This window comes from Tetrao urogallus, assembly GCF_951394365.1.
Source record: "Tetrao urogallus genome assembly, chromosome: 15".
NCBI classification, from domain to species: Eukaryota; Metazoa; Chordata; class Aves; order Galliformes; family Phasianidae; genus Tetrao; species Tetrao urogallus.
The window spans coordinates 9,884,032-9,906,887 of NC_136828.1; the positions used below are offsets into that span (position 1 = coordinate 9,884,032).

The window sequence follows — 22,856 nt, forward strand, 5'->3', positions numbered from 1 at the left end:
TCAAGCAGGGCTCTCATTTACACGGCCGCAGATCCAGACCAACTGCACCCAAGCGGCTCAGCGAGACGCAGCCCGTGGCGTTTTCCTTTCTGACATCTGATCCCAATTCACGAAATTCTTCGCCCAAAAGCTCCGCGATCGCCGCCTGGCCAAAGCAGGGGGGGATTTTTAATCCACCTCCCAGTTCATACCACACTCTGCCAGCGCAGTGCCGAGTCCCTGCCGCAAACCCCGCACCCAGCAGAGCCCTGCCCGCAGTTCCGACCCTCTCCCAGCAGCGCGGGGGCTGCTACATGCGGTGCAGGAGGGCTCAAACACGGGGCACAGCCACTTCTTTCTCCAAAAACAGCGCCATCCCAGCAGGCACAAAAAGTAAGAGGGGATTTCAGGGCAGAGCTGATGTTTTGGAGGAGCGCTCGGGGTCCCAGCGAGCAGCGCAGGCTGAAAGAGTTAATGGCCGAGCCGAGCTGGGAATGTGCAGGCAGCATGTGACCGCAGGTGGGGCAGGGCGGAGCGATGAATCACTCCTTTGCTTTTCCTCTTTTCACTTCTTGCTGTTACCTGTCCGACCCGGCACAGCGTGCGGGCGGCAGCCGGGAGTCACTCGCGGAGATGCCGAAGAGTTCGGCGCAGACGTCGGGCACCGAACGCACCGCCGAGCCGCTGCCCAACCGGGACCCGGCCGATGTTTGGGCCGAGAAACTCCGCTTCGAGCGCACTTTGTGAAGCTGTTTCATTTCCTTTGTTTCTTTTCCTTTTTTTCTTTTGGTTTGCTTTCTCGCTGTGCTGAAAGAGCGGAGAATGAGCGCAGTGCGTAGCCGGAGGTAGAGGAGGCCGTGTGTTTGTGCCCACGGGGCCGAGCTCTGCCCTGCCCGCAGCAGGAACCCAGATCCTCCTCCCCGCACAGCCCGGCGTGGCAGGAGCCGGCCGAGCAGGGAGCAACGTCCCCGGCTGCACACTGAACCGGGGTGGGCAAAGCAAAACTGATCGCCTTTGTAAAGACTGGGGAGGAATTGATTCAGCATTTACTGCCGGAGAAGTTCCCTTGGCGGAGGGACGCAGCGTGTGCCGTCGCCATGGCTTTCTCCCAGGTGCAGTGCCTGGATGACAGCCACGTCAACTGGAGGTCCAGCGAGTCCAAGCCCGAGTTCTTCTACAGCGAGGAGCAGCGCCTGGCCCTGGAGGCCTTGGCCGCCCGCGGCCCCGATGCCTTCTACGAGGTCCTGAAGAAGGAGAACATCCGGGACTTCCTCTCCGAGCTGGAGCTCAAGAAGATCCTGGACACTCTGGAGACGTATGACCCCGGCTCCGAGTACATCCCGCGCCACGGCAGCAGCACGGCGGGGAGCGAAGGCGACCGCAACAGCCAAGGGGACGAGCAGGAGGTGGCCCCGTCCCTGGAGTACTGGCCGCAGAGGTCCGACCGCTCCATCCCGCAGCTGGACCTCGGCTGGCCCGAGACCATCGCCTACCGCGGGGTGACCCGTGCCACTGTCTACATGCAGCCGCCCATCGAGGGCCAGGCTCACATCAAGGAGGTGGTGCGGAAGATGATCTGCCAGGCTCAGAAGGTGAGGCACCGCCGGTGGGCTGGGGGTGGCCGCAGGATGTCCCAACCGGGATGGATCCCAAAGTCCTGCTCAGCCAGGTGGTCCCTGTCCTCTGCTCAGGCCAAGGCATCGGGGCCGGGTATTTGGGTTTTTCTGTATTCTTTCAGAACAACCAATATTCAGTCATCGGTTTTTGCTGAAGACGATGCTGTTGGCCTGATCTAACGCCCTCTGGGAGCAACATGGCCCTTTCCGTGGCCGTGTCGCTCATCTCAGAGTCTCCACAGGGAAGAAAATTTGGTCCCGACTGCCCCATGGTCACAGAGCACAGTGCAACTGCGTGCAGCAAACTAGAGGAGCCAAACTCTGCCCTGGGACAAAGTGGCAAAGCCTCAGGTCTTGCACTGGTGTAGGAATCAAGTCCAGCTGCGGAGTGGCACATTGCTCTGTGTCAGCCCTATCCTGGCTGTAGGAGAAAAGCATTAGGAGAAGCGCTGCAGGCTTGGGTTGAGGCTTGTCCTCCTCATGGCAGCAAACCAGGACAGAGATTTGGGGCAGATGAACAATAGGGTCAGGCTGATGTCATGGGCCGGAGGACAATGGAAGGAGGACATGGTGGCAAGCCTTAAAGACCACCAGCAATGGTGGACAGAAGCCACTGGAACTCCCAGTGACCCAGCCCTGGCAGGGAAGCAGAGTGGGGCCGGTGCCCTTTAGTTTCATGATGATGGTGGTTGAACCCTAAAGAAATTCAGTTCAGAGAGAGCAGCACCCAACACCGGGGGTGTTCCAGCAGGAAAACGGGCAGACCCCAGGAGACAGGCTGAGATGGTTTAGGTGGCATGGATCCCAGCAAGCCCAGCACTGGGCACTCACAAAAGTCAAGGTGCTCTGTCCTTACCAGCATTATTTTTCTGCCATAGGGCATTGTGGTGAGCCATGTCCTTATGGCACGATAGGGCAGGGCTAGAGCCTGAGCCTCACACGTGGGACAGAGGATGAGGAGACCTCTCCCATCACAAACAATGTCTCATCTTTGGCTCTTTCCAGTTGCCTCTGCCCCAGCTCTGCAGCTCCTGCCTGGCTCTGCTTGCTCATTGCTTCCCCTGCGCCGGCAGCACCTTGTGAGTCACCCATCCCTGAGTCAGGGCCGGCACCATCCCAACTTCCCCTGGCTGCATCTCCACGCTGCAGGGATGCAATTCCCTGTGAGTGGGGCCGGGGAGGAAGAAGGGGGGGGGGTTGGCAGGGTGGGGAAGCAAAGAAGGAGCTAATTGGGGTTCAGCAGATGTGCTCCTCCAGCCCTTCAGTGGAACCCCATTTAGAACCCCACAGCTGAACCCACAATCACGCTGCTGAGCCCAGGTGGCTGCCCCAGAGGATGATCAGAGATGTTGTCATACACCGACGCACGGGCTGTGAACACAGCAGGGAGAGCAAAGGCCATCCAACTGAGCAAGGCCCTTGGATGGTGAGGTTGAGCCCACAGATGTGCACGAACAAAGCCAAGCGCTGCCGCGTTCAGGGCTTTACTCTGCCAAGAGGCAAATCCAGGCGAGCTGAAGCAGGGCTGCACACGATCTGCTCCTCACTGTGGGAAGGAAGGGGGGAGCAGACAGGCGGGATCCCAACAGCACGGCCGCGCTCTACTGGCACATCCCCAGTTCTGTGGGCAAGGATGCAGCACAGCGCTGGGCGTCCCGGCACACCACGTCCCCATGGCCATTGCCCCTAATGCTGTCCTCTGGGCTGCTCAGCTCACGGCACTGTTGGGGAGGAAGGGCAGCCTCCTCTCTTCTTCCTCACTGCATCTCAGCTCTCTCTGACCTGAAATGGGGCTGAACGCACCTCAGCACAGAGCCACCGGAGACACCACGAGCCTGACCTCTCTGCGCTGAGGTTCCCAGTTGGGATCGCGGTGCTTTAATTGCCCTCTGCAACTTCCAGCAAAGGTTGGGAGGCCCTATTAATTACTGTTTACAAAACCTTCTGCTGTTCCTGGATGAAAGGTTCGACGAGAGAGAGCAATTATTGGTGTTCCTTGTCCCATCTCTCCCTCTTCCCAACACGCTTCCTCTAATTGTGCGTTGGTGCCTGCCTAATTTATTGAGTGCCCACATGGTGCGCCCCAAAAGTTATTATCTGATGATTCAGAGTGACTTAAGAAAGAGCTGCAATTTCCTCTATAAAGCACGATCCTGCAGTCTGGGCACTCATCAAAGCGGCTCAGAAGGATCCAACATCGCCTGCCCTGTGCCCGAGGAGATGCAGTGCTCACAGTGTTGGCACCTCCGCTGTGTCCCACAGATCTCAGCAACTCTGGAAGCCCAGGAAGAAAAGTAAAGAGAAGGATCACCCAATGGGCACGGGGAGCATCCAGCATTAGATCCAAGTCCCTTATCTTCTCCTGCCTCTGGATGAATGGCAAAGGGATAGGCGAGCTTCCCATCGTGATGCAGCAGCAAAGGGCTTTGGTGACATCACTGTCTCCTGCCTGTGTCTCAGCCATGCACCATTCTGTCTGCAGTGCCTCATCCACAGTGGGAAAATTCCCCAAAGAGGGGCCAGCCCCTGCTAAGCACACTGCCAAGCGCTGTCCCACACTGCAGCAAAGGGCCTTTTCACCTTTCCTTCCCCTTCAAAGCACTTTTCCCATTAGAACCCCCAGTGCGGAGTCGTCGCTCTGCCCACAGCGCCGGTTTTGCCAGAAAGTCCTGCAATTACCATTTGCTGGTGACTGCCATCAGCCCCGATTTGCAAGCATGCCACAGATAGAATGAGGCACGCAGGGACGTGACCAGAGCCACAGAGAGCACCGATGTCTGTGATGGAGCTCATCTGCCACCAAACCCATCCCAAGCCCCCAGTGCAGCATCACCTGCTTTTCAGTTTCCTCACTGGTATGGGGAGGACTTTTCTTTTCATGGTGAAGCACGTCGGGAGGCGCCTGGGGAGGATAGACGTGAAAGCAGGAAGGTGTCCACAGGATGAAGGCTGGCAGAACTGCGAGGTCCCCTCTTGGTTCCACAGCACCAAAATGCCCGAGTGCAGTGGGTGGCACGGGATGGGGAGGGGACACACAGCTTTGCTCCTTGTGCAGCCGCCTGCTGAAGAGGAAGGGAAGAGCCAGCAGAGTCCTAATGTATGATTCCCTTCATAATTAGAGCTCTCCACCTCCTGTTGCACTAATTAAAAGGCAGTGCAGTGCTCAGAGTGGCCCAGGCTGGACGTGCCCAGCTGTGCAAGCACCCAGCATTCTCTGGTCCCTTCTGTCCCGTGTCACCCTGCAGTGTGCCCTGAGATGGGAGCTCTGGAGTCCCCCAGCATGGCACGATGATACACCGGCGCCTCAATGCATCTCTAATGGCTGTGCCCACCTTGTGCAGGAGGAGGAGGCAGACGTGGCTGCAGGGCCATTGCCCCATCCTTTGCTGCCCTGCAGTGCCACGGCCAATACACCTCCTGGAAAACAAAACCTGTGGGTGTGGGGTGACCTTTGGTGCCGCTCCCAGTGCCAGATGGTGCATCTTTCCATCATGTGCAGGATATACCTCAGCCACAGTGGCAAACGTCCCAGGCACAAAGGCAGCTCTGTGACAGTGACAAAGCCATTGTCACTGCACAGGGACGCAAGCGCTGCCATCCCAGCTCTATTCTGCATTTGCACAGCACAGGTGTTGTATATCGTGCCAGGTGCTGTTACCAGTGAGGTGTGGACTCATCTCTTTCCTCCTCTCTGCAGGTCATCGCTGTGGTCATGGACATGTTCACTGATGTTGACATCTTCAAAGACCTCCTGGATGCGGGCTTCAAGAGGAAAGTGGGTGTCTACATCATTTTGGATGAGACCAACGTGAAGCATTTCCTCCAAATGTGCGAGCGAGCGCAGATGCACACTGGGCACCTGAAGGTAAGGACAGTCCTCAATCTTAGCAGCAAAGCTGGGCTCTGCTGCTCCATTTGAGTGGGATGTGGCCACAGGACATGAGACAAATGGCTCCCCTGCCTCCAGCCATAGCCTGCTTGGCCAAAAGGCAGTGGGGAAACTGGCCTCTTTCCTTCTGAAAGTGCTGTGAGAGCTCCTGAAGGGCCAAGAGCAATTCTTTTCCCATGCTACAGTCCCAGAGCAGTGTTAGAGGAGTTAGGTCCATCTGTCCTGTAGCTCATGCCCACATCTAGGATGGAGAAGAGCAGGTGGAAGATAAGAACATGGATCTCCACATGGCAGAGCAGAATGGAGGGAGGCTCTGAGCCATCCCTGTCCTACTGCCACTGCTGTGGTGCTCTGTGCAGGCAGGGGATATTGCAAAGCACACAAGTGAATCACTGAATCATTAAGGTTGAAAAATCCCTCTCAGATCCCCAAGCTCAACCCCAACCCATCACACCATGCCCATAACCATGTCCCTCAGTGCCACACCTCCAAGCATGGTGACCCCACCACCTCCCTGGCAGCAGTGCAGTTTCTGACCACTCTTTTGGAGGAGAAATTGTTCCTAATATCCAACCTGAATCTCTCCATGAAGGAGCTGGAGAGGAGAGAAATCCCTGCATGGTGCATGAGTCCATTTGGGTGTAGGAAAACAGAACGATATAAGCAATGCCTTGCAGTTCAGGGCTCTGCCCCTTGGCCTTAAGTGCCCAAATCTGCACTCTAGAAGCAGGACAGGGCTGATAGAGCACAGTGCAGCTGGAGGCACACGACTCAGCTTTGTGCAGATTCCCCCTGTACAGACTGTGCCTTGGTGAGATAAGCAGAGCAAGCAGAGAGCACTTTGCACACAATGCAGGAGGTTGGGGTTACTATTTAACCCAGCCCTAAAGGTAACACTGCTTGTTACCCATTTTACCTCACAGCAAACCAGAGCGTGGCCCCACACTCTGTGCATGAGAGCACAACCCAACACCACACTCCAAGAGGGGCGAGGGACAGGAAGGGGCAGAGGAGCACGTCCCCCAGTGCTGGGACAGGGTGGCAGTGGGACACTGGTCAATACCTGTGTTCCCAACACTGCAGCACCCCACAGTTTCACTTTTGGGCCGCAGACTCCACTCCCAGTCTCCACGCCTGCAGCCCAGTACATGGGCGATGCTCTCCACCTGACGTCACCTGGCTGTGCTGTGCCAAGCAGCTTCGCCTGGACATGCTCCCTTCAAATTTGCTTACGGTGAGGGCAGAGAGCGAGCTGAGCAGGAACACGTTCCAGCCACGTCACGGCACTGCCAACAAGAGGGAGGTTGGTGCACAGCCGTGATGCTGTGCCAGCTCTGGGGACCTGCGCCCTACAGGAGGGACACTGCAGTGGCACTCACAGTGCACCCAGCCAGCCAGGTCTTACACCTTCCCCATCCAACGAGTCCAAAAGCTCTGTGTAATTGCTGCTCAGGACAATTAAACCAGCTGAGCTTCCCTATGCTGTTACTCGCAGCCTGGAGAGGGCTCTGCTCCCAGACCAGAAAAGCCAGCGCTGACGCATGCCACGCTCTCAGGCATTGGCTGCCTGCTGGCAGGACTGGAAAAGCAGGAGAGCATCTGCAGAGCTCGGCAAAAGTCTGGAAGTGGTGATTTGCCACATATTGCTTGTCACAAGCAATTTGCCGGGATGGTATTCAGCAAGGCAGGAGGCAGTGAGGAAACTAGGGCAGTGGCTGGGAGCTGCTGTGTAAGCCAGGAGATGCTAACGAAACGAACGTCGTTATCTCGGTGCCTTCTGTGCTGTGCAATTAGTGAGGTGGCTTGGGCAAGGCTGTCCTGCGTTGAGCAAGGGTGAGTGCTTGGGGTGTGATTCAGCCCTGCTCAGAGCTGTTCTATGGCTCGGCAGCCAGGCACACGCTCATTCCACGCTCATTTTGGAAGAGATAAAATAAACAGATCTTACCCAACTGCGGCAAGGGGAAGGCCAAGGCAGCCGGCAGCCTGCTGCCAGGAGCTTTGTTTCCCTGGGTGTTACCCAAGAAAAATGCAGGCTGTTTCTTGCCTTTGTGTACAGATTGGGCTGAGAGTGAGAGGGCAGCACCGTGAGGATGCTAGGCATGGGGACATCACTCTGGTGTGACCCTCCCGTACCCATCCCCACACATAGACTCCATTGAACCATTCAGGTTGGAAAAGACCTCCAAAATCCCCAAGCACGATCCCACCGCATCCCACCATGCCCTCTGATCACATCCCTCATCACCACATCTCCACAGTTCTGGGACACCTCCAGGGACGGTGACCCCACCACTCCCTGGGCAGCAGTGCCAGTGCCTGGCCGCTCTTTGGGAGAATAAATTGTTGCTAGCATCCCACCTGAGCCTCTCCCAACTCAATTTAAAGCCATCACCTTTGGTCCTATCACTGTTACCTGGGAGAAGAAGCTGGTCCCCAACTTAATACAATCTCCTTTCAGACTGAACAATGCCAGTTCAGTCCTATGCTCGCAGTGGTTCAAAGACCACCTGCAGCCAGGCACCAGAGTCTCAGCACTAGGCAAAAATGCCAAAGCTCCAAAAAATAAAAATAAAAATCAAATGCACAAAAAATACCCAAACTTCTCCAGACAGCACATAAAACTTGCCAAAATAAATAAAGAAATGAAGGGCATGACCTAACAATGACACAGTGCTTTTAGCAAGAGCATTACCACCATCCCAGCAGAACAGGAGGAATGAGAGTGCTCTCATACATACAAAAGTACTTAATCCCCATCCAAGGGTGTCCTCTCTATTAGACCTGGACCCATGTCCTCACAGCTCCTTTCCCAATGGTGCCCCACTGCTTTTCCTCATCCACTCTTAATGCCAAGGTGAGATGCTTGGATTTAGAAGCAGAGCAGACCCAAGGGAAGACCACTGACATTGGACCTGCATGCACTGCGCTGAGGTCAGCACTGTTGCCTAGAAAAACACCAGTACATCTCCCAGGAGGTAGGAGGAGAAGAATCGCCACCTGCATGGTGCCCTTCACACAGATCATAGGAGATGGAAGGTGTTTGGCAGCATGATCACGCAGTGTTTACCCGTGGCTGTGGGCAGAGTGAGTTCAAGAGGTAGAAAACACTGTTGGAGACCATGGGGAAAGCAGGAAATTCTTGGCGCCAGGTCTCTGGTTCACTGCGCAGCCCTGGGCAAGTTATTTTATCTCCTCATCGCTGAGGTCTCCTGCAAGCAGACTGCGAGGAGTGCTGCCCACTGCTCAGTGGGGTTGGGAAACAACCACAGGGCTCTGAACATCAGCTCTTCATGGCTCGGCGTGGGGCTGGAGCGAGCTCCAAGTGGGGCAGAGGCACAGCGGGGAGGTGGCAGTGTGAGGACATCAGTCCTGGTCTCAGCATTGCCTACTCACAGCTCCTCGCCTTTGCTTTGCAGAACCTCCGTGTCCGCAGCACAGGGGGCACAGAGTTCTTCACGCGCTCAGCAACCAAGTTCAAAGGGGCTTTGGCCCAGAAGTTCATGTTTGTGGATGGAGATCGGGCCATGTGTGGATCCTACAGGTAACAGCCGTGTCCCCTCTCACCTGCCCCATAGAGCTGATGTCAAAGAACCCACGTGGTCCCTGTCCCAGCCTTGCTCCCCAGCTCCTAACTTAAAGGACCACATCACAAGGGAAGCCTAAATTTATCCTAAGGCCACCCCATGGCCAGGACTGGGGCAGTGGTGGGACACAATGACATCAATGCACAACACCGTGCACTGGGAACAGCAGGAGTTCTGAGGCCCAGCCAGCCCCAGCTCTACGCTGACCTCAGATTTTCCTGTTAAACATTTACAATCCCAAGTTGTAAACCCCAATTGTTTTCCAATTTGTCCAAATGAAAGTTAGTTTTGGTTGAAAGAGTTGGTGTTTTCAGCTCTAAAAGACACGTTTCATAAGCATGAAAAATAGAGCATTTCCTATATTCTGGCCACAACAAAAAACAGACTTGTAAACAAGTCCCTGTCCTTAACTAACCTAAACTGAGAAAGGAGAAGCAGCCAACACTAAAATGAAAAACTAGCTTGCCCACACTAAAAAAAATTGTGTTTTAATTCAAATTCCTGACTTCGAGCCTTCATTCCCATTTGGGGTTAGAGCTTCTTATTAATCCCATCATTGTTAATTTTTATAGCAAGATCGTGTCCTCACTAGCACTGTTAACCCCCCCGGGAAAAGCCAGGGTTGGCAAGAGGTGCGTTGTGTACCAGCAAGCGCTCAGCTTCCAACACCTTTCCATTCCAGCTTCACCTGGTCTGCAGCAAGGACGGATCGGAATGTCATCACAGTGCTCTCAGGTCAAGTGGTGGAGGCGTTTGACAAGCAGTTCCAGGAGCTGTACCTCATGTCCAAGGGGGTGAGCCTCAAATCCATCTCCATGAGCGTGGAGCCCGAACCCGAGCCTGTAACACTGCCCTCCGTTGTGCCGGTGACCCCTGCCAACGCCATGGTGAAGAAGCTGATCAACCCCAAATACGCCCTGGTGAAGGCTAAGAGTGCAGACCAGATCAGCAAGACTTCATCCGAGAACCAGGACAAAACACAGAAGGGGGAAAACAAAGGCAAAGGGCTGCACGAGGGCGCAGCGGGAGACAGGCACGGCGAGGCGGCAGACCTCTCCCTGCTCATCCACCCCGGCCTCCTGAACCTGGAGAAAGCCAACATGTTTGACTACCTGCCCACCTGGGTTGAGCCCGACCCGGAGCCTGGGAGCGAAGTCTTGGGCTACATCAATATCATTGACCCCAAGATAAAGAACGTGAAGCTCTCACAAATGAACCGCATCAAAGTCTGTGACGTCTCCCAGGCCAGCGCCCAGCACCGGCAGATGCTGAAGAACAGGGAGCTGGAAGCCAAGAAGATCTCAACTCAGGAGCCACCTCTGCTGTCCCCCTGCCAGAGGCAGACCCCGCAGGTCCTCACAGAAGCTCCTGTGGCACTGGCCACCAGCCCCATTGAAGGCAGTGGCTGGGTGACAAAGCCAGTGGGAACATCAGCCGCTCAACCGCTGAGCCACCACTTGAAGCCACCTGAGGAGACACATGAGGAAGCCAAGCCCCCAGTTCCAAAGCCAAGGACTGTCCCTGTTGGCGGCCTTGCAACCAAAGCCACCACACCGTGTGACAGCAACAGTGCCCCAGGGGGTGACGTGCAGCCGCTGCTGGCTGACCATGTGGATGCGAGACAGGAACCAAAGGAGAACCCCAGCAGAGCTTCACCGGACAGCTGCCACCTCCCAGTGGCGGGGCCACAGGAGGACAAGGGGCCTCCCTGTGCCCACAATGGGCTGGGAGAGGAGGAGGAGGAGGAGGAGGAGGAGTATATCACTCTCAGTGACCAGGAGAGCTGCTCCAGCAGCTCTGCTGACCACAGCTACCGCCGCTCCAATGCCTCCTCCATTTCGGATGAGTACTTTGAGGTGAGGGAACGCTACGGGCCGCTGCGGCGAACCAACTCGGATGTCACTCACAATGGGGAGTTCGTGCCCATCCAGAGGAAGCTCAGCGACCCCCACATCAGTCGAGGAACTTTCCTCAGCCCCCTGGGGAGCCTCCCATCCCTCAAGCACGTCCGCGTGGAGGACATGGCCAAGAGGAGGAGCAACGCTGTGGAGATCAGGTGTGTGCTGCCCCACACCATCTTGGACGGCAACGGCTCCTACCCCACCAGTGCCACACAGGTAGGCCATCGTGAGCTTCACCACATTACATATCCTAGTCTAGCCTCAGTTCGTTGGGTCACAGAATCATAAGATCATTAAAATTTAAAAAAACACTAAGATCATCAAATCCAGCTGTCAATCCACCCCCACCATGCCCACCAAAGCACGTGTCTAAATAGAATCACCGAACCGTTAAGGTTAGAAAAGACCTCTCAGATCAGCAAACCCAACCTCACCCCACCTAACCACGTCTCTAAGTGTCACATATCCACAGTTCCGGAACACCTCTAGGGACGGTGAGTCCAACGCTTCCCTGGTCAGTGCGTTTTTTCTTATATGCAATCTAAATCTCCCCTTTTATCAGCACAGCAGTTGCAGGAGGTGCTGGTGCCCAGGGGGATGGTGGCCATGCCATAGCTAGCCAGGAGCGCACAGGGAAGGGCTGGATAAAAAGAAGGCTTTCTAGAATTAAAGAGCAACACGTGGCACAGGGCTGTGCCCAGAGCTCTATCCCATCACCCAACAGCAGTGGCACCGCTCTGTGCGACAGACACTATGCATGCAGGCGTGTCCCTCCCTGCCTTGTTTTCTAGCTCCTTACGCTTTGATTAGCATCAAAGCAAAGCGCACGGACACATAATGAGGTGGAGCAGCACAGCAGGGATGGCAGCTGCCGCAGGCAAGCAATGCCGTCAGCAGCACCCACAGAGCCAGGGTTCCATGAAGCAGGCAGGAGGTCACTGCTGCTCATGTCACTGATGCCACCGGGGGCGACCCCAGCTGAGCTGCCGGGTCCATCTAATCTGTGCTTACAGGGAACTGAGGGTGTTAGTCCAGAGTCTGCCCGCCGCTCCCTGCCCAGGGCTTTGCTCCAGCATTCGAGCCCTCACTGCGCTGCTCAAAGCGCTCAGGCACCTTCATGTTCCTGCTATAACTTGTCCAGGCCTTTTTGTGAGAGATAATTGAAGTGCTGCCAGAACCAGGAAAGCCAATGCTCAGCTGATGGAAACGTGCAGGGAATCGTTTCTCTTATGCGTAATAACAATAAACAGAGCCATCCCTGGTTAGCTCTGCAGAAACCTCTCATCTGTGGTTGGAGAGCAGCAACAGCACGATGAGGATGGCCCACCCATGGGCCCCAGCGAGGCCTTTTCTTGGGAATTCTGCAGTTTTCCACAGCTGCCTATTGCTGTTTGTCCTCCCATCTTGAACAGTGTAGGTATCTCCCACCATCAACGCCACCACACATTTTTATTTTGGGTCCCTTTGCTCTCGCACCCAATCTCAGGGGTTTCTGCTCGGTGCCCGGCCAAACGCCTGCCCTTACCTGGGAACAGAGCCCTGCTGATCATGCCTGGCATGATGATGACAAACAGGGGCAGCATCTTCAGGTAGCTGGCCAGGATGGAGCCGGCCTTGGCATGGCTCAGGCTCCTTGCAGAGAGTGACCGCTGCACAATGACCTGCAGAGAGCCAGGGACATGGCTGAGTCACCAATATGTCCCCCCCGGTGTCAGCCTCCCCTCTGCTGACTGCATCCCCGGCATCCCAAATGCTGGTGCTGTTGGGTGTAGGACCTCACCCCAAAGCCACGTACACATATGTCCACAGTGCAGGTTGGGTTTCTCTCCAGTTCACTGAGTGGTTTGGGTTATGCCTTTGCAGCAGGCAGCGGGACCCCTGGGGGCCCACAACCACTCTGAGCCCCATCCCATAGGGACCTGCACTTCCACACACCGCGTGACCCACAAGCCTAAATCAGGGGGAGAGTTTTTGTTCAGAGGGTGAGCAGCACAGCAGCACAGTGAAAACATTTGGGCACAGGATTGCACCAAGCAGCTGATGGTGTTTTCCATGAGGACTATGAGTATGCAGCGTCCTTGTGACAATCACAGATCATATTTTGCTCTTTTTCTGCTCTTTAACAAACAGGGCACGCACATCTACCGCTACCGGCCCAGGAACCTCACAGGCAGGGAGCAAGGCAAGGAGCCCTCCTGCTCCCCACCGTGCGAGAAACCCCCCGGGGCCAGCAAGCACCGAAGGGACAGCACCGAGCCCAAAAAGACCGTTGCAGGCAGCCAGCCCTACTGGCAGGGCAAAGCCTTCAGCCCCAGTAAGCCGAGGGCAGCAAGCAAAGCCCTGAGCTCCCTGCCCGAGAGCCAGAAGGCAGCCGAGGAGATGAGGACACCGCTCGGCATCCCACTCTCCAAACTGTCCCAGTCCAAGCACCTTAAGAACAAAGTCATGGCAGCTCCAGGTGCTACCGACTCCAAGAAGAAGCCCCCTGAACCCACCAGCCAGAAGGAGCAGTAGGGGTGGATGCAGGCAGGTGGACTGCAGGCGATGCTCTGCCATGCGGAGCAGGGGAATCTTGTTTACATTTACCTGGTCGGTGCACCAGTACCACGTGGCCATGATGGACAGCCCAAACGTCATCCCTGTCCAGGGCAGATCTCCAGAGATTGGATCTCGGAAGAGGTGCATGGCATCCGCTCTGGGCAGGTGGCAGGTCGTGTTGGGAACGATCTTGGATGGCACGGCTTTTAGATAGGCCTCTTCCAGGTTGGAGTAACCTCCGATCGCATTAAAAGCTGGAAGGCACCGTTGGGGGAGGCTGGTTGGAGGCTGTCTGGTTGCCTCCAGGATCAGTCAGAAAAACTCTTGAGAACTCGTTACTGAGAGCTGCTGCCCCCTCCTTGGCCCCCTTCCCACAGAGGGAGGCTCACGCGCGTGATTATATTTTATTTTAGTTATTTAAGAGACTCTTCTATCACCATTTTGCACAGCATGTCCCATTGCAGCCCGCCCTCCCTTGGGAGGGTGACCCACGTCTGGGACAAAAGGGACCAACGCCTCTTTTGACTTCGTACTGTAAAAGCAAGCTGTTATTAAAGCTCCCTGCTCCTAGAGTATGGGAAACACACCTAGAACCATTAAAATTGAAGATTAGGTACCTTTGACTTGACTCACTGTAGCCCAAGGTGCCTCGGTGCAGGTATCCACCCAGCACAGAAGCGTTTTCTACCCCTGTGAGCGTTCTCCTTGCACAGCCCCATCCTTAATGAGCCTCCAGCCAAAATTCCCAACAGAACGCCCCTCTTCACTGTGCTTTTCCCAGGAATTGGGATCCTCCTCCCAAGCCCTGCTGTGGGTGACGTGCCATGAGCAAGCCCCAGCACGTGCAGCTCCAAGCCCCGCACAGCTGCCTTGGATCCCATCCTGCCCAGACAGCCCCGGGCTCTGCCTCAGCCCCAACACCTCCCTGTTCCAGAGGGGCTCAGGATGAACCCTCCTTGCAGCTGCTCCATGCCAATGGCAGAATTTGGGAGTCGTGGGGAATCAGTGGCACCATTTTCAGTCGAGCTTTTGGGACCCCAATTGGGCTTAAGGAGGAGGATCATTCAGCTAGCCATGGCGAGGAAGGGGTTTCAACGAGGACTGGAGAAGGTCTTGACACCAAGCAGGGGCTGCTCCTACAGAACAAGGTTTTCCCTCCTTCTCAGATGCAGTTTCGGATGCAGGGATGAGGAACACATTGCAAAACAGCAAAACAGATCAGGCTCAAAGTGAGACCCAGAGCGTCCCTGGGTGCTACCCTCTACTCCACGCATCCTTCCCAGTCACGGGCAGCGTCCACCTCCTGCAAATACCCATTCCCCATACACCCTTCCAGGATGGTACCCTCCCTGCAAAGTGGCCACTTTCAGCACCAACCCATAAGCCCTGGTCCTGTCCTCCTGCCCTGAGGCTTTTGGAGCCCTGCCACCCCATTACCCCCTTTTTCAAAGCACTCCCCAGTATTGCACAGGAAATGCGCATTCACAACCCCCTCCTGCTCTTATGAAAGCAGTGCTGGCTCCTCTCCAGCGCGTGGTTTATCCAGGCACCGGCGACTCCCAAGCTTTGCATGGGCGTTGGGCACCAACAAAAGCTCTCCAGAGGCAGAGGTTGAGTGCTGAAAGCAGAGATTCGCGCCCGGGGGTGCGGACCTGCTCCCTTTCCAAAGGTGTTAACCGACAAGTCGCAACACCTACGCCTGCTCACACAGAAGAGTGACGCAAGGAAGGCAGTAGAGCAAGGAATCGGCCTGCAGATGTAGGGCTGCAGTGGGAGCAGTGCCCCTCCAGTGGGCAAGAGCAAGATGTCCCAGCCCTGGGAGCAAAGTCCCACTGATGAGTGCAGTGTCCCTGTGCTCAGTACCAAGAGGACACAGCAAGGGCAGTGCTGGTGCTGAGCCGCTGCCAAACAGCCTCAGCAGTCCTCTGGACTTTAGCATATGTAATCTCTCCATGCATACTCATCTTCTGCCAGGTGCAACCAATAGCATCCACACACCCCTTCTGCCCCCCATGGGGAGAGTGTTCACAGCCTGGCAGATGAGCAACGCCTGCATTGCTGTGTCTGCCACAGTCTAAAGATACAAAAAGGGCAAAACCACGGAGAGGATCCTCTATGAGCTGAGCCCAATGGATCTGCTGGAAGTGGCAGCCCTTGGAGGATGTGAGCCTGAGGTTCTCCCAAGACCAAGCAGCAGCTGCACGGCCAGCAGGCTCCTTTTGATCCCCTGGATCAGCCACTCTCCCAGCACCACCACCTCCCTGCACACACCTTGCTGAGCGGGTTAGCACGTCTGGAGACAGCTTAGCCATGTTGCTGCCACCAGGCATTTTCCAGGCATGCCTTGCTGCCCTCCTATTGCCACCCAAGAGCACAAGGGAAAGCCTCAGAGGACCTGTGGGCAATTAGCACTTCAGAGAGAAGTGCGATTAGTGATACCCAAGCACCTGGTCTGACATGTGGGCTGCGGTGTGGAGCAGTTGGGGCAGCTCCTCTGCCTGGCACAGGTCCTCGCTTCTGCTGGGGTATCTACTGTTAATGATACCTCTCTCAGTAGGGGAGGGCTTCCTCTCTTTCCTCCCTTCTGTAAAGTGAAGCCTCAACTGCCTGTCCTTTCACTGGTTTGCATCACGCATCTTGCTGCAGACCTGCCCTGCTGCTGTCCCACTGCAGGATGCCTGGATGGGCTCTTTCATATCAGGATCTGGGCATCCCGCTGGGCATCCCGCAAACACCAACCTTTGGCACTGGGACCTAAGCTGTACCCAGCTGAGAAGTGATGCCCAAGCTTCAGCCAAACACTGGAATGAGCTCTTGGACAGAGGGGACCCGAGGACAGCCAAGAGGTCACCAGCACTGGAGAAAGCCCACAAAAAGAACCAGCAGGATGCCATACTCACAAGGAATGGCACACAGGGGAAACGCATCAGCAAGGGGACGCAGGTAGACCACAGACTTCCCTTAGGTGACTGCTGCTGTTTGGCCACCGAACTTCTCAGGCTGAGTTTATTTATCTGGGACTGTCCAAGCGGGGCAAGAGGGGCACAGCGGTCCTCCCAGCTCCTACCTCTCACTGCCAGCACGATGGCTCCGAGGACCATGATGAGCGTCTGCAGAGCATCTGTGTAGATGACGGCTGCCAGCCCCCCTGTGAAAAGCAAAGCACTGCGAGCACCCATGGGTCATACAGCCCCAGAGGACTCCCCACGCACACAAAGAAGTAGCGGGCCTAGAGAAAATGGGTTTCAACCCAAGTCCCTGATTCATCCCCAGCCAGCACCTGCCCGGCCATGCCTGCGATCTGCCCAGGACTGGGGTGACGCAGCGAGCACACCTCTGCTGGCATGCACTGGAATGCCTCGCTGCACAGTGAGCCTCGTGGGCAGGGAAAAGCCAATGTGGGATTTGCTCAAAACCGGAGTCTTGCAAAATCCACCACGTTTTGGATATAATTACGTCATTTCCTTATTTTGATGGCTGGGAAAAGATAGCGGGGGAGGATTTACTGCTGGACATCTCCACTGGAGCTACCAGGGAAGGGAATGTCCGAGCTTAAATAAAAGCTGGAATAATGTCCTGGAAGGATCATTGGTTCTGCAGCGCAAGAGTGGGACTGCAAGCTGGAGGCTCCCCATTTCCATCTCTGATTCATCATATCCCCAAATCACAAAGGAAAGGCACCAACTGGTGTTGCACAGAAACGGTCCCAACGTGGGAACACGCTCAGGATGTGATCCCTGCAGCTGGGCAGGAGAATGGCAGCGAGTTGCACTGCAGGCAGAGCAGGTGGGAAACGGGTTAGGCAAAGGGCTCTCAGATTTTAGCTGCCTCAGTAATGGTTCTGTAATAGGAGAAGCGCTGATGAGAGCTGATTACAAATAGGTGCACACACAAGAAAGCATTTAGCTATGAGACAGAGGAGGAGGGAGTGATTACAAAAGCAGAGTTGTAATGACAAAGGAGAGCTCACACCCGAGTTACTGCTCAAGCTGAGGCTCAGAAGGATGCACAGCAGCGAATGCTGGGTGGCACAGGGAACAGCAGCCCCATGAGCTGTGTCTGGAGCAATATCAGCCCTAACCAGTGCATAAAGAAGAGTAAAATAGGAGTGCAGGTGTCATGGTTCAATTGAAGAAGCCAAACGGCGAGCATCTTACCTGCAATGGTGTAGAGCCCTGTCACCAGCAGCATCAGGACAGTGGAGAGGTAGAGGTCCCAGCCCAGGCAGACTTGCACAAACAGAGCCCCTGAGTACAGGTCAGTCTGCATGGAGACAAGGAGTGTGGCTGTAGGGTGCCACAGCCTTTGGGAACAACACAGGTTGTGAGCGGTGCTCTGCCCCTCACAGGATTAGGCCTAACCTGGCAATGCCCTGCTCCCCAGCTGGCATCTCACCATGCTTCCTGCAGAGTCCTGGAGATGGGCACCTGGTGCCACCTGGGGGCCGCATCCCTCCCGGCATCCAGCACCTTTGGGTGCTCCTACCTGGTGCAGCCATGCCTTTCCCAGGTGAGCCCACGCAGTTAGGCATAATACCAACTAAATCACAAATCAACCAACCAGAAGAGCATTTGCACCATGAGCTTGAGGACCCCCAGTTCAGGGCCTGTTCCATGATGCTTGCACCAGACTTTCCACCACTGTCCCTTCTAGCACCCCAAGGGAGATGCTACATGTCCTAGGTGGCTCCCAGGCCTGGCCATGTCTCCAGGAGAGCCCTCAAGAGCACCGAGAGGAAATTCACCCCAGTAAGTTCTGCTGAAGTGGAACCAACCCAGTGGCAATCATGCCAAAACTTCCATCAGCAGCTCTTCTTTCAGAGATGCCTGCCACCCCAAATGGGAACCTGCTACAGCCTGATATTACAGATATGCCCAAGCAGCCCTACAGGAGGACAACTACGTCATCCCCACACTGCAAGCTTCAGCTATAAGGCAGAAAAGACCCAACCAAGGGCCTCCAGCCATCTCCTCCCAGTGCAATAGTCACAGAACCATGGAATGGTTGGGTCGAAAAAGTCCTTAAAGATCATAGAACCACTGCATGGTCAGTTGGAAAAGACCTCACAGCCTGCCCAGCCCCAACCCTTGCCATGGGCTGGCTGCCTTCCACCACATCAGGCTGCAGAGGGCACCACCCACAGCCTTGGGCATTTCCAGGGATGAACAAGAAGCAGAGCCCCAGAGCTCAGATGCGAAGGCTCAGCCCTGGAGAAGACATTTCATAACCTGGGCTTTCTCAATGCCAAAGCATTTTTGCAGTCGTCTGCAAATGAGTCTAAGCTTTTGCTATGAGGAAGCAGAGGGATCCCCACCTCCCTTCCTCATAATGTTGCTACGGTGGGAAAAAATAAAAGCACATGTGACTGAATTGTTAATAAGACATCCCAAATACAAAAACAAGCTAATTAAAACCAGGCATGACCTATTCATAAAACAAGTCCTTTCAACTGTAAAAGGAGAGCAGAAACCTTTGAAGTCAGGCTCCTAATCCGATGAGATCCCTGCCTCTGCCAGTGACCTCACATGGAAACCCGTTCTTACCCAACACCACCATTGCCTTCCCAAGGGGAGCTGCTGGCCAAGCCCGAGCCTGGGCAGAACGAGTTATATGGGACATGGAGGAGTCTCCAGGGCTCTCCGAAAGTTCATGCAAAGCTTCACCTATTCCTAGCTAAGGGGAATGGAATCTCTCAGCTGGGCTTTGGGCTGCTCCACCCACAGAGGGTTGGGGACCCGTAAATGGGGAGGAGGGAGAGTGGTGCCCCCTGCCCACAGCAGAGTCATTGGAGCAGTGGTGACAGTCCCATTGCCCTGAGCTTCACACAGCACCAAGGAGAGGACACACATAACACCACCTGGCATATCTGCCAGCTCTCACCCCAACCACTGCATAGGTTCACCATGGGTGGTGCCAGATGCCAGGTGACCCTGGCCAGGTTAATCCCTCTTCTATGGGGTCCTGCGTGGCTTAGTGGTCGCAGGAAGCTCAGCAGCACAAAGAAAACATGGCATGGGCTGAGCAACACCACAGGCAGAGCTATGAGGGTGGGTGTGGGATATCCGTCCCCTCCAGACAAAATCACTGGTGGGGCCGGAGGTGTGTGGGCTGAGCATCTCCACGGCAGAGCAACCTGCTTTGGTGAAAGGGGAGGTGCTGTGTGATCAGCTGGAGAGACCCCAGTACAAGCATTCTATACATTCAGATCACCAAAATAAATGCTGCACCACCTCCCTCCCTGGGCACCATGGGAACAGGGAAGAGGAGTGAGCGTCGACAGGTTCCCAGGCATTAGGACAACCAGGGAATAATGGGTATCATTGCCCCAACTTGTGAACCGGACAGATGCTGTCACTGTCCCAGTGGGAGCGGCAGGCAGAGCTGGGCGAGTCCCAGCATTTCCATCCGGACACAAAGGGACCGAGGGCTGGGGATGGGCAGGAGAGGATATTTCTGCACGGCTGAGAGCAGCGGAGACGCGGGGAAATCCCGACCCCCTCCACTGCTCCGAGGCTCCGTGCAGGCTACGATGCGGAGCAGCGGCGGTGCTGCCCGGCTTGGGCTGCGCTGTGCATCCCGGAGCTGCGGGCAGGGAGCGCCGCTGCGTGGGGACGCAGCTGCTGCTGCAGCCACCCGCTGCCTCCAGGCAGAAGCACTTGCTAAATTGTGCAGTAATCCCCCGTAGGACTCCTCAGAGCTGCGGGAGCGTGGATAAAACCGCAGGGTACAGCGCAGCCTGAGCACCTCTCACCCACAGCCTCTCTGCTACGAGGCACGCCATAGAGCTGCCCCAGAGCTGAGCAGAGGTACTTACAGAGATTTTGGTGAAGATGGACAGCAGGAGAGACAGCCCAGAGAGGTACATCCGGATCCTCTCGCCTCCAAACCTTCGCTGGAGGTACTCAGGCATGGTGACGATCTGTGGGAGGGGATGGGAGCCGTGGCTGTCCCCATCCTGCCCCCATGTCACCTTCTCTGTGAGGTGGCAGCATTCTCAGTGCAGGGTTCAGGGGATGTTCCTGAGATTAGGGTAGATCCACGTACCCCAGATGAGATGTAGACTGGGACGAAGACCCAGGCCAGCACCAGCAGCGCATATGTGGCCTGTTAGGAAGGAAACACACAGCGCTGTCCCATTCACTGCACCTGCCCCAACCCCAGCTCCCCCCTTCACACACATTTGTTTCTCTAAGTGGCCCCAAACAGGAGGTGCAAGTGTGTAAGATCACAGCGGAGACCACCCAGCACCCTGCCAACAGGACCCTGCCCCTCTCAGCCCTTCATCTTCAGAAGCATCCCAACACCACCTCCTCACGTGCCATGGTTTTGCTATAGAACCCCAGGATTTTGGAAGTCACCCATGGGAAAGCAGCAAACTGGTGACCCAAAAAGCCACCTCCCAGCTGGGGTGATGCAGGGCTGGAGTAGGAAGCTCTGCTCCAAAGCATCCAACTCCCTGCTGACAGGGGCTTGAGCTGACTCCAGCATAATGATACACGCACTGGGCACGATGTAGGGAAGCTGAATTTGTGGGGTTGCATTGGTTATCCTCTGCACAACTCCTCTGCTATCTGCAGCCACGTGGCTCACAAAACTCATCTCCTTGCTAACACAAGGCATTTCTTACGTTCCACTCGAAGCCGGTGACAGCGATTCCCCCAGCAGCACCAGTCCCAGCCAGTCCAATAAAGAGCCCTGAGCCCTCACTGCTGGCAAACAGAGAGGCTCCGATCTGCAGAGAGAGCAGGAGCTGCTGGCAGTGTGGACTCAGGCATGTTGCGCCAGGACAACTCCTGCCAGAGTCCTTTGGAGGTGCACGTCGGGCCCCAGCAACCAACGCTTCCTTGTGTCCAGCTCGTCTCAACACCCCTACTGGGTTTTGGGTGGGTTTTCTTGGTTTCATAGAATGGCTTCAGATGGAACGGACCTTAAAGATCATCCAGTTCCAACCCTCAGCCACAGATGGGGTCGCCAGCCTCTAGATCAGGCTGCCCAGGCTACCGCTCAGTGTGGAGCCACCAGCAAAATGCTGAGAGTACACCCTCGATCCCAGCATTTGTGTCACTGATGAAGACATTGAGGAGCCCAGGTCTCAGGATGGAACCCTAGGGGACCCCACTCCCCTGGACAACCAACTCTTTATCCACTGCCCTTCAAATCTGCATCTCTCCAATTCAGAGAGAAGGATGCGGTGTGGGACCGCAGCGAAGGCCCCGCACAAGGCAGGATGAGGAACAAGCAGTGCTGCATCACGGGGAACCACGAGGTCTCTACTTACTGGCCACCACGCCATGTCTCTGCCAGCAAGGAAATAACCGCTGACCGTGTTCCTGTTCACCCTGCATGAAGACTGGGAGGAGAAAGCATCAGCACAGAACACTTTCCCTGCTAACCCAGACAAGAAACCAAGAACCCAGCCTGCCAGACAAGAAGCCAAGAGACAAGAGACTGGATAATTAATGGGAGTTCTGCAACTCCGGCATAATTACATGAAACAGCAGCTGCACCCCAAATCCCCAGAGCCACGAGCAGTAAAGGGCACCCCCAGAGCAGGCAGTGGGAGGGCAGAGGATGCTGCCTCCATGCTGGGCAGACAGGCAGGCTCGTAGGGCACGGCCCTGGACAGGATTTTTCTGCAAGGCAGAATACGTGGCTTTGGAGAGCCTTTGACTCAAATTGCAGGTTGCTGAGAGCTTTTTGTGGTGAGCAGCGCATTTGTCTTAACAGCCTGTAATAGAGAAGGGCAGAGCTGCTCGCAGGCAGCAGGATGGGGGAGAAGTTTGTGCCAGCTTCAGCCCACCTCGTTGTGAGGCAGGAGTCCTTCCATGTGCGATGAGGAGCAGAGGGCGTACACAGCAGAACAGAGCAAACGCAGCACAGTATGCAAAACGCACAACAAAGGTAAACTTCAATGGATTGGGGAAAAAAGTGTATTTTAAATGATGGAAGAGGAAAGCAACAGCTGAATAACAAGAACACTCTTACCCATATTCCCACAGCAAGGTTTAAGGAAAAGTAAGTCACTACAACCACAAGATCAGCAACGCTGAACTGCTGCAAAGGGGTGAAGGATCCGACCGTGGAATTGCCTTCCATCGTTCCTCTGCTCCCTCCTTCACCCTCCAGGGAAGCTCCCACTGACGGTCACTGAATCAGTAACGCGTTGCTGCCCGAGGGAATTGATCATTAATCAACCCCCTGCCTCGCAGCTCAGCACCCCCAGCCCCTGCCCCCACCCGCAGGAGCCAGCCCTGCCTGCAGAGCCGCCCGAAGGAGCACAGCTCTGCAGGCACAGCCGGCAGCACGGCATTCTGCTGTCACACACACAAGCTGTGACTTCAGTCTGATT

At 55.6% G+C, this 22,856-nt stretch overlaps 2 protein-coding genes across 2 annotated transcripts in view; one reads left to right on the forward strand and one right to left on the reverse strand.

Annotated features, from left to right (window-relative positions):
- Positions 1-22,603, reverse strand: part of SLC5A10 (solute carrier family 5 member 10) — a gene marked incomplete at both ends in the record, with an annotated part of 29,023 nt that extends 6,420 nt beyond the window's left edge. Inside the window, 9 exon segments of the mRNA XM_079543049.1 lie at positions 12,495-12,630; positions 13,556-13,761; positions 16,575-16,655; positions 17,665-17,770; positions 20,322-20,426; positions 20,552-20,611; positions 21,135-21,239; positions 21,786-21,857; positions 22,493-22,603. Of these exon segments, the coding sequence (XP_079399175.1) occupies positions 12,495-12,630; positions 13,556-13,761; positions 16,575-16,655; positions 17,665-17,770; positions 20,322-20,426; positions 20,552-20,611; positions 21,135-21,239; positions 21,786-21,857; positions 22,493-22,603 (982 nt within the window).
- FAM83G (family with sequence similarity 83 member G) lies at positions 1,077-13,483 on the forward strand (the record flags this gene model as incomplete). The annotated part of the gene is made up of 5 exons (XM_079543048.1): positions 1,077-1,571; positions 5,293-5,460; positions 8,901-9,025; positions 9,751-11,185; positions 13,100-13,483. The coding sequence occupies 5 exons, from the start codon at positions 1,077-1,079 to the stop codon at positions 13,481-13,483; spliced, it is 2,607 nt and encodes an 868-aa protein (XP_079399174.1).
- Positions 22,604-22,856: the final 253 nt, after the last annotated feature.